Genomic DNA, 11,370 nt, shown 5'->3' with positions numbered 1-11,370 from the left:
CTTTAATCATTACTGTTCATTGAAAAGAAAATATAGTGATAATAAACCTTATTTCTGAGAAGGTTTTAATTAAGGACTTATAAAGAGATAAATGTAGATTTGCTCAACTTTTGCTTTCAAATTTTTTTCAAAAATTCAGAAATTTGGGGACTTCTCATAAAAAGAGAAAATCTTAGGTAAATCTGCATCTGTGGGGGTCATTTTTCAACACTGGGCAAATTTGCCCATGGGCAGTAACCCATGGCAACCAATCAGATTGCATTCATTGTTCTACTTGCAGCTGGCTTTAAAAAAGCTAATCACTGATTGGTTGCTATAGGTAACTGCCCATGGGCAAATTTGCCCAGTGTTGATAAATGAGCCCTACTGTCTCCATCAATTTAACTGGATGGTGCAAGTGGTATTCAAAGTCATCTTACTACAAGACTGTATTTAATATTATTGTATGTATTAAACATACAGGTCTGCTGATATAATCGAAAATACATAACGTTATCACTTGACTGGAAGCTGGTGCTTACGGGGCTATCAGGCAAAGTTATGTTTATGTGTTGTGATAACAGGGCAATAAAGCGATTATTACACTTGCACAGAGGAAGCTGCTTATCTATCATCCCATTGACAACTTCTGACCTTTTCATAAGTCACTTCATTTGTACAGTAAGGGTAAGGGCACACTGGGCGATTCGGGGAGATTTAGTCGCCTGACGACTAATTGCCGCGACCAATCTCCCCGAACGCCTTCCCTCACTCTGCGCCTGGCTAAAATGAAAAATAGCCGGCGCTAATCACACGCGGCGATTCGTTTTCCGAAGTCGTCCAAGGGCCCCCGAACGCCTTCCCTCACTCTGCGCCTGGCTAAAATGAAAAATCGCCGGCGCTAATCACACGCATCGATTAGTTTTCCGAAGTCGGCTAATCACAAGCGGTGATTTGTTTTCCGAAGTCGGGCGACTTAGGAAAACGAATTGCCGCGTGTGATTAGCGCTGGCGATTTTTCATTTTAGCCAGGCGCAGAGTGAGGGAAGGCGTTCTGGGAGATTGGTCGCCGCAAAGTCTCGGCGATTAGTGGCCAGGTGACTAAATCTCCCCGAATCGCCCAGTGTGCCCTCACTCTAAACATCAAGAAATATATCAGAAGCTGGTGGGTGATCTGCTCACCGCATTATGTAAGGAAGAAAAAAAGTAAAAAAAAATGTAACTTGGTCGCCATTGTTTTTTTTTTAACTTATAAGGGGGCCCAGGCCACTAAAGTTCTTTTAACTTGTAGGGTGCCCTGACTACCAATGGCTTTTTAGAACTTATATGTGATTTTACTGCTTTTAGCGCTGATGTCTGTGCGGCCATTTTACTGTGGTGTGGGCAGGATCTGGGGTGGGGCTTGTTTTTGTTGAGTTGCCGGGTCAGAGTGTGAAGCTAAAAGAGAGTAAAGGTGGCCATACACGGATAGATCCGCTCGTTTGGCGATGTCGCCAAAACGAGCGGATCTCCCTCCGATATGCCCACCTTGAGGTGGGCAATATCGGGCTGATCCGATCGTGGGCCCTAGGGCCCAACGATCGGATCCTAGCGTTCACCAAACGGGCGGTCGGATCGCGGGACCGCATCAACGAACAGATGCGGCCGCGATCCGACGGGATTTTTAATCCCATCCGATCGAGATCTGGCCGACTTTCGGCCAGATCTCGATCGGGGAAGCCCGTCGGGGGCCCCCATACACGGGCCAATAGCTGCCGACACGGTCTGTAGGCAGCTTTTTATCGGCCCGTGTATGGCCACCTTAAGACGGTTAAATTTACTAGAACACTGCTCTATTGGTGGTAGGGTTGCCCATTTATTGCAAAAAAACACAGACCTTCCTATATATTTAGATTTTTTCCTATTAATAACATTGGGGTCAAGTATCATTTTTACCAGTCAGGTGGCAACCCTAATTGGTGGGCAGAGGAGGCGTCACATGACTGTAATCAGTAATGAACCCAGGTTGGCAGGTTTCCAGCCAAATTGGGCTACTAATTTAATGTCCAGGTGGGTTTTGAAAGTACAAACTAGCCAAGGTACGGATTTGGGCTACTTTTTTGGGCCTTTGGCTGGTTTGTACTTTGGAAACCAGCCAAAGTTTTCACTTGCACTAATGTGTCAAGTCTGTGTCTCCCAATGCATGTTGGGTAATGTCGTTTTCGTTTAACAATTTGCCAACTGAGAAGTTGAATGTGAGACTAAAATACCCAGCATGCTATGGGACTGACTTGTGTAGAAGTCGGGAGTTACCAGATTTTGGGCCCTGGTCTCCGGTCACTCTCACATTTTCTATTGACTTTCCTCAATTTTCAGACAATTTGGGGCCAAACATCTGCTGGCCACCAAAATGTCTAGAGATTGAGCTGTTTTACCAATATTTATTTATTATACCTCCTGGGCCCCCCCGAATCTGTCCCATTTTGCTTCATGGAAAAATATGGGAAACAGTGAACATTTGAAAAAGGCGTATTTTCACATATATTCATTTATTTTTTAGGCTTTTTTTACACCACGTATTGTGCTATTTTTGGTAGGGTTGCCGCCTTTTCTGGAAAGAAATACCGGCCTTACTATTAGTGTTGCCACCTGTCCGGTTTTGACCCGATAATTTGAAGTCAAAACATCCTGCACTACTTACTATATATATCTTTTTTCCCTATTAATAATCATTTTTAAAATACTGGCCTGGTGGCAACCCTAATTTTTGAACTACTTTTGAAGTGCCTCTTGGCTACTTGTGGGCTGGTTTAGTAGCTGACTTTGGCTGGCAATCCTGCCCCCAGAGTCAGGTCACATGACTGTAATGATCCCCTCAGAGCCAGTAGTCAGGTCACATGACTGCAATGATCCCCTCAGAGCCAGTAGTCAGGTCACATGACTGCAATGATCCCCTCAGAGCCAGTAGTCAGGTCACATGACTGCAATGATCCCCTCAGAGCCAGTGGTCAGGTCACATGACTGTAATGATCCCCCTCAGAGCCAGTAGTCAGGTCACATGACTGTAATGATCCCCCTCAGAGCCAGTAGTCAGGTCACATGACTGGATGTGGTGTCCTGATTCTGACAGAATAATAGTTCACTGCCTACCGGCGTTGAAGCAAAAACCACACAGTAGGACTAATTGTCCTCGCTACCTCAGCGGCTCCTTGCCTTAATAAATCCCTGCCGGCTCAAGAAGAATCCCTTCAGCGCGCACTTTGTGAAACCTAAACAGACACTAGGCACAAGGAATGTTCGGGAGCTGAGGTGGATCCCGTGATATTAGAGGGCGGGGCTATAAGCGATTCTATTTCTCGATTGAGCAGCTGGGCCGGCAACAATCCTGAGGGGGCGTGTGCAAGGTGACGTCACAGCTAATTCCCGCCCAGCTGCTCTCCTCATGGAGTAGGGAATGTGACTGCTGACAGACAGGCTGATTCTGCTTCTGCACGAGGAAAGGCGCCGCTCGCAGGGTATCGGGTGAGACCGTGTATCTGTAGAGAGGAGCCGGGAGGTGCTGTGGGTCGGCTGTGGGTCATGCTTCGTTCCGACGGGAGGAGAGTGTTTGCCGGGAGGAAGTGTTCCCTGGACGGACTGTGCTGTGAGGAGCTGGAGGCCCGGGGGAGCAGGAGTCTGGGAAATAAGTTCCCTCACAGAGGCGAGATCCGGAGGAGCACGGAGTCTGAGGTGTTTGATGATGGAACCAACACTTTCTTCTGGTGAGACTCTAGAGATCTAGTGGGGCCCTCCTGCCCCTGTGACTGGGCCCTCCTGCCCCTGTGACTGGGCCCTCCTGCCCCTGTGATTGGGCCCTCCTGCCCCTGTGACTGGGCCCTGCTGGGACACGAACGTCATGTAGTGAGTGGGGGACTGAATGGGGTCTGGGGGTCACTGACAGTAACTCTTCTCTGTACTACAACTACCCGCCCACTCCCCTCTCTGCCCTGTGACCCCTTCATCTGGGGGCTCCTTGTGTGGAACCAGAGCTGTCCAACCTGATGTAGTTCAACTACAACTCTCGGTAACCTTCAGCTGCTGCTGTAGTTCAACTGCAACTCCCAGTATCCTTCAGCTGCTGCTGTAGTTCAACTGCAACTCCCAGTATCCTTCAGCTGCAGCTGTAGTTCAACTGCAACGCCCAGTATCCTTCAGCTGCTGCTGTAGTTCAACTGCAACTCCCAGTATCCTTCAGCTGCTGCTGTAGTTCCAACGATGCACCATATTTGTACATACCGTTACAAAAATAGTCACATGTCCAAGGGAACTGGTAAGGGCAGAGATACGCTGCGATTCGAGGAGATTAGTCACCCGGCGACAAATCTCCTTTTCTTCGGGTGACTAATCTCCCCAAACTACCTTCCTGCTTTCCCGCTGGCTAGAATGAGTGCTTCGTTTTCCGAAGTCGTCTGAAGTATCTTCGCAAGGCAACTTTGGAAAACGAAGATATCCGAGTGCCATCCCACTGGCGATTTACATTCTATCCGGCCGGAAGGCATTTAGGGGATATTCGTCGCCCGAGGAAGAGGAGATTTGACGCTGGGCGACTAATCTCCCCAGAATCTTAGCGTTTGTCACCACCCTAACAAATTGCAGTTTCCCGGCTATTAACTCTTTAGGGCAGCGACACTCTGCGATTCGGGGAGATTAGTCGCCCAGCGTCAGATCTCCTCTTCTTCGGGGCGACTAATCTCCCCAGAATCTTAGCGTTTGTCACCACCCTAACAAATTGCCATTTCACGGCTATTAACTCTTTAGGTCAGCGACACTCTGCGATTCGGGGAGATTAGTCGCCCAGTGTCAGATCTCCTCTTCTTCGGGGCGACTAATCTCCCCAAACTGCCTCCTGCGGGATGACACTCGGATCGCTTCTTTTTCTGGAGTTGCCTTACGAGGAAACTTCGGGCGACTAAGGAAAACGAAGCAATCCTAGTGCCATCCCAGAGGTGATTTACATTCTAGCCGGTGTAAAGACATTTAGGGGAGATTCGTGACCTGAAGAAGAGCCAATTTATCGATGGGCGACTAATCTCCCCAGGAATTTATCGTGTGTCACCTTAGGCTCTCTGGTGATTTTAATCTCTAACTTCAGACCTGGGCTGCTCTTGTATTTTTCTTGTTTTTTGGTATTACTGTTCCTTTAAGCACTTGCAGTTTGGCCAGATCTCCCTCTTGCAACAAGTGAAGCCCCAAGCCAAATTCCAGATTCAGAACAGCCCAACAATGCCAGGGACCCCCTATTCCCTTACTGTGGCCCCTCCTTTCAGCATAAGCCACAGCCTGAAAATACCAAAGCTCTTGCTTTTGTCTGATGGGCCCTTTAGCTGCTGTGAACTACAACTTCCAGCATGCTTTGCTTTGATGCCGAATGGTGCCATGTGTTTGCCATTCCCTCATTGATGAAAAGCCCAAGTCATTTTCTCTCCTGCTATTCTGAGTAGAGTGCATTACTTGGCCACTTTTGTCCTGAGTCCTGCATGGATTTGTTGCTGTGTTTCCAACCAAGTCTAAATGTACCGCAATAAAGAGGCTGCATCTTTGTGTGTGTGTGGCATTAGCCTTGGGGCTAAACCACACTAATCAATTCCCGGCTGGGACTGTTTGTCTTTGGTGTAAAAAGCCACAGTGATGTTTAGTTATATGTCCGTATTATTTGCTTCTTAATAATGATATGACCAACAAAACATTCCTGATGAAAGTAAGTAAAGGGGTTGTTTGCCTTTGAGTTCACTTTTAGTATGATGCAGAGAGTAATGTTCTGAAACAATCTGCAATTGGTTTTCATTTTTTATTATTTAAGGTTTTTGAGTTATTTAGCTTTGTATTCAGCAGCTCTTCAATTTACATGATAAGCAATCTGGTTGCTAGGGTCCTTATTACCCTAGTAACCATGCATTGATTTGAATAGGAGGCTGGAATATGAATCAAGGAAGGCCTGAATAGAAAGATAAGTAATTAAAAGTAGCAATCGCAATATATTTGTAGCCTTAAAGAGAATTTGTGTTTTTAGATGGGGTCAGTGACCCCCATTTGAAAGCTGGAAAGGGTCAGAAGATGATGGCAAATAATTCAAAAACTAAAAAAATTGAAAAGTTTACTTAAAGGACCAGTAACATAAATTGAAACAAAAAAAAAAATTGTTAGTGTAGAACGGAAAAAAAACCCCACAAGGACAAATTAAACTTTTAAATCGCTTTTAAAGTCTTTATTGAGAAATAACTTACCGAAACTACGCTTCTGCTCCTCTTCAGAAAAGTCGATCCATCGTGCGGCGCTCAATTTCTCCTACCTGCTTTCCTTATAGGAGATAGCCAGGGAGGAGAAATCGAGCGCCGCACGATGGATCGCGGAGCTTCGGTAAGTTATTTTCGTAAAGACTTTGTGATTTAAAAGTTTCATTTGTCCTTGTGGTTTTTTTTTTTTCTATACCAAGGTTTTTTTTTTTAATTGATGTTACTGATCCTTTAAAGGACAAACAAACCCCTTATTAAAAAAAACTCTACCCCCTACCCCACATAGACTCCCTTTGCTCCTCCCCCGTAGCCTAGCTGCTACCCTGGGCAAATGCCCCTATCTTTTTACTTACCTCTCGGTGCAGATTCAGGGATTGGAGTTCACGGCAGCCATCTTCCGGAAGACACGAAGACCTGGAAGATGGCTGCTGTGAACTCCGATCCCTGAATCTGCACCAAAGGGTAAGTAAAAAGTTAGGGGCATTTGCCCGGGGTAGCAGCTAGGCTGTGGGGAGAGGAGGGAGGGGAGTCTATCTGGGGTAGGTTTTTTTTTTTATAAGGGTTTGTTTCTCCTTTAAAGGAGCTAAGCCATAAGAAAATTCTCAGTGAATTGAATCTGGCTTATTATGTGTAAAGCAATGCAGAAAACTATAATAATGAAGTCCAATTGAAAAGTTTCTTCGAATTGGCTATTCTATAACATTAAGGTGAACCACCCCTTTAAAGGAACAGTAACATCAAAAAATTAAAATGTTTTAAAGTAATAAAAATATAATGTGTTGCCCTACACTGGTAAAACTGGTGTGTTTGCTTCAGAAACTACTATAGTTTATATAAACAAGCTGCTGTGTAGCCATGGGGGCAGCCATTCAAGCGCAGGATACACAGTAGATAACAGATAAGTACTACTATAGTTTATATAAACAAGCTGCTGTGTAGCCATGGGGGCAGCCATTCAAGCACAGGATACACAGTAGATAACAGATAAGTACTACTATAGTTTATTTAAACAAGCTGCTGTGTAGCCATGGGGGCAGCCATTCAAGCACAGGATACACAGTAGATAACAGATAAGTACTACTAAAGTTTATATAAACAAGCTGCTGTGTAGCCATGGGGGCAGCCATTCAAGCACAGGATACACAGTAGATAACAGATAAGTACTACTATAGTTTATTTAAACAAGCTGCTGTGTAGCCATGGGGGCAGCCATTCAAGCACAGGATACACAGTAGATAACAGATAAGTACTACTATAGTTTATATAAACAAGCTGCTGTGTAGCCATGGGGGCAGCCATTCAAAGGAGAAAAGGCTCAGGTTACACAGCCGATAAGTGTAGAACATAATTGTGTTATCTGTTATCCACTATTTAACCTGTGCCATATAGACTTTTTCCAATTTCCGCCATTGCTACAAAGCAGCTTGTTTATATGAACTATAGTAGTGTTTCTGAATCAGTAACAGATTAATTTTACCAGTGCAGGGAAACAATACATGGTATTTTCATTACTTTAAACTACTTCAATTTTTGTTGGTGTTAGTGTTCCCTTAAGCTGTTTGTGGGTTATTAATAAGTTTACCCTAAGGGTAGGACTACACGGATGTTTTCGGCGCGATCCGACAAATGCCGGGGTCAAATCGCATGCAACGGAAATCAGGTAAGCGATAGAAATGTCGGATGAAGTTGCAGCGTTGATCCGACGCAACACAGACGCAGTCAACGCTGCGACTTCATCCGACATTTCTATCTCTACCTGATTTCCGTCGCATGCGATTTGACGCTGATATTTTGTCTTATCGCGGTGGATGGCGCTGAAAACGTCCGTATAGTCCTACCCTTAGGCTCTGCAGTGGGATAAACACAGTGTTGGCCTGTTTTATTATCAGTCAATAAGTTCAAGGGCAATGACATTCTGGTCCCTTCCTGGGAGAGTTGGAATGACAGGGCCTGCGGTGTAGCAAGTATTGCGTGTGAATTCAGGCCTCCCCCTCCTCCTCATGAGATCTGTGTGGCGTGGGCAGTGTTATTCCTGTTCTCTACAAGTGACTGTGTTATTGCTCCTCTGGCTCTTCCCACCTAGTCCTCATGACTTTGCTCTCAATGCTTCCAAGGTCACATTTGCATATTGATATAAATTGAAATAAATGAATCCTTTGCTCCAGTTGCTTTACTTGCTACTTACAGTACTTTCAACAATCCGATTGTGATGTTGGGGGGTAAAGGGACCCTAAGGGTAGGACTACACGGGCGTATTCGCCGCGATACGACACGCTGTGCAAAAACGCAGATGCGACGGAAATAAGGTATGAGATGGAAGATGCAGCGCTGATCTGACACGACTGTCTGATGCGGGCGCAGCGCCTGCATCCGACATTCGTGTTGCGTCGGATCAACCCTGCGACACCATCTGACAATGCTATTGCCCACCTGATTTCCGTTGCATCCAAATTGACGCCTGCGTTTTCGTACAGCGTCTCGGATCGTGCCTAATACGCCCGTGTAGTCCTACCCTTAATGTGAACCCAAACATTTGCCTAAACGTAACCTAAACGAAACATTATCTTTCTGAGCAACTTTCCTATATAGATTCATTCACAAACCTGAGTGGTTTTAAATGTATCCAGAACCTGTTATCCAGAATGCTCGGGACCTGGGGTTTTCCAGATAACGGATCTTTTCGTAATTTGGGTCTTCATGCCTTACGTCTACTAGAAATTAATTTAAACATTAAACCTAATAGGCTGCTTTTGCTTCAAATAAAGATTAATTATATCTTAGTTGTGATCAAGTACAAGTTACTGTTTTATCATTACAGAGAAAAAGGAAATCATTTTTAAAAATTTGGATAAAATGGAGTCTATGGGAGACAGCCATTCTGTAATTCGGAGCTTTCTGGCTATCGGGTTTCCGGATAAGGGATCCTATACCTGTACTTGTAAGTTTATTTCCTACTTAAAGCGGCGTTTAGCTGATCCTTTCTGCATTGCCGGTTCTGTCTTTTGCAGCAATGTAGCGAATGTCATCCTTTGCTTTGTCACCAACATAGAGAATAGCAAGGGTCAGGCATATACAGGTATGGGAATGAATTAACCAATGAGGAGAGCACTTCTCAATAGCAAAAAACGCTGTGCTTGTGTTTATTTAGGGCTACTACACGGCATGTTTCGGGTCATTTACAGGTACGGGTTCCGTTTTCCAGAAAGCTCCAAATTACGGAAAGGCCGACTCTATTTCATCCAAACAATCCACATTTTAAAATTGATTTCCTTTTTCTGTGTAATTATAAAACAGTAACTTGTACTTGATCCCAACTAAGATATAATTAATTATTGGAAGCAAAACAAGCCTATTGGGTTTATTTAATGCTTATATGATTTTCTAGTAGACTTAAGGTGTAAAGATCCAAATTATGGAAAGATCAATTCTCCGGAAAGCCCCAGGTCCCGAGCATTCTGGATAATAGGTCCCATACCTGTACTGCTTTTATTACTGCTAACTTTTTAAAATGTATAAAAATGATAATTTCTTTTGTGATGTTCTATTCTACTTTTGAGGTTACATCCCAAGCACGTGAATTTGTGCGTGCATTCTAACTCTGAAACTCCCTCCTCCCAATTTGGGTTTTACTGCAAATAATAATTATGCTGGAGGAGTTTGCTGGGCTTACTTGGAAAAGGACAAATTTGGAAGCAGCAAGAAGGGCAGGCCAACCTTTTACACATATTTTCTGTTTTGAAGGGCAGAGCAGGTCTTTTTTGAGCTGAAAACGAAATGCCTACATTTTTAGTTAACTGCCAATCATTTAAAGGGGTTGTTCACCTTTGAGATAACTTTTAGTATGATGTAGAGAGTGATATTCTGAGATAATTTGCAATTTGTTTTCATTTTTTATCATTGAAGGTTTTTGAGTTATTTGGCTTTTTATTCAATAGCTCTTCAATTTGCATTTTAAGCAATCTGGTAACTAGGGCCCAAATTACCCTAGCAACCATGCACTGATTTGAATAAGTGATTGGACTATGAAGAGCAGAGAGTCTGAATAGAAGGATCAGTAATAATAACAATACATTTGTAGCCTTACAGAGCATTTGTTTTTTAGAAGGGGTCAGCGACGCCCATATGAAAGCTGCAAGAATCGGAAGAAAAAGATAACTAAGTATAAAACTATAAAAAATAAATAGTAAAAACCAATTGAAAAGTTGCCTAGAAATGATCATTTTATAACATAAAAGTTACCTTAAAGGTGAACCACCCCTTTAAAGGAGAAGGAAACCTAGTTGACGCAAAAACCCTCCCCCCTCCCGTGTGTTGCTCCCCCTCCCTCCTCCCCCCTGGCCTACCCGTCCCGCTGGGCAAATGCCCCTAACTTGTTACTCACCTCTCTGCGCAGGTCCAGTCCACGGAGTTCACAGGCGCCATTTTCTTCCACGCGATCTTCTTCCTGCTTTGAACGGCGTTTTGGCGCATGCGCAGTAGGAGCATTTCGCCGGTACGGATCTACTGCGCATGTGCCAAAAGTCACCAAGTTTTGGCGCATGCGCAGTAGATCGTACCGGCGAAATGCTCCTACTGCGCATGCGCCAGTCAAAGCAGGAAGAAGATCGCTTGGAAGAAGATGTCGTCGATGAACTCCGTGGACTGGACCTGCGCAGAAGGGTAAGTAACAAGTTAGGGGCATTTGCCCAGCGGGACGGGTAGGCCAGGGGGGAGGAGGGAGGGTGGGCAACACACGGGAGGGGGGGGAGGGTTTTTGCACTGACTAGGTTTCCTTCTCCTTTAACTCTTAGGGCTATTCCACACGGGGAGATAGCCACGCGTTTGCGGTCGCGGCGACAAAGCGCCGCGCCAGTCGCGCGACCGGCGCAGGCGACAGTTTTGTATGGGCGCCTATGTAAAAACGCCTGTGCTAACCACACGAGGCGATGCGCTTTTCAACAGTCGCCTGAAAATGCCTCGCCAGGCTTTTTCAGGCGACTGTTGAAAAGCGCATCGCCTCGTGTGGTTAGCACAGGCGTTTTTACATAGGCGCCCATACAAAACTGTCGCCTGCGCCGGTCGCGGCGACTGGCGCGGCGCTTTGTCGCCGCGACCGCAAACGCGTGGCTATCTCCCCTTGTGGACTAGCCCTTAACTCTTA

The 11,370-nt window shown here is 45.1% G+C and overlaps 1 protein-coding gene across 1 annotated transcript in view; it reads left to right on the top strand.

Annotated features, from left to right (window-relative positions):
• The first annotated feature begins 2,949 nt into the window (after positions 1-2,949).
• The window catches only part of ptdss2.S (phosphatidylserine synthase 2 S homeolog), a 47,576-nt gene continuing 39,155 nt past the window's right edge, over positions 2,950-11,370 (top strand). Inside the window, exon 1 of the mRNA XM_018260100.2 lies at positions 2,950-3,719. Coding sequence (XP_018115589.1) covers positions 3,538-3,719 — 182 coding nt within the window. The 5' untranslated portion in view covers positions 2,950-3,537. The remainder of the gene's footprint in view (positions 3,720-11,370) is intronic.

Source organism: Xenopus laevis, chromosome 4S, assembly GCF_017654675.1.
Source record: "Xenopus laevis strain J_2021 chromosome 4S, Xenopus_laevis_v10.1, whole genome shotgun sequence".
Lineage (NCBI taxonomy): Eukaryota > Metazoa > Chordata > Amphibia > Anura > Pipidae > Xenopus > Xenopus laevis.
The sequence above is the reverse complement of the archived record's forward strand: the minus strand, read 5'-3'. Positions and strand labels throughout refer to the sequence as shown.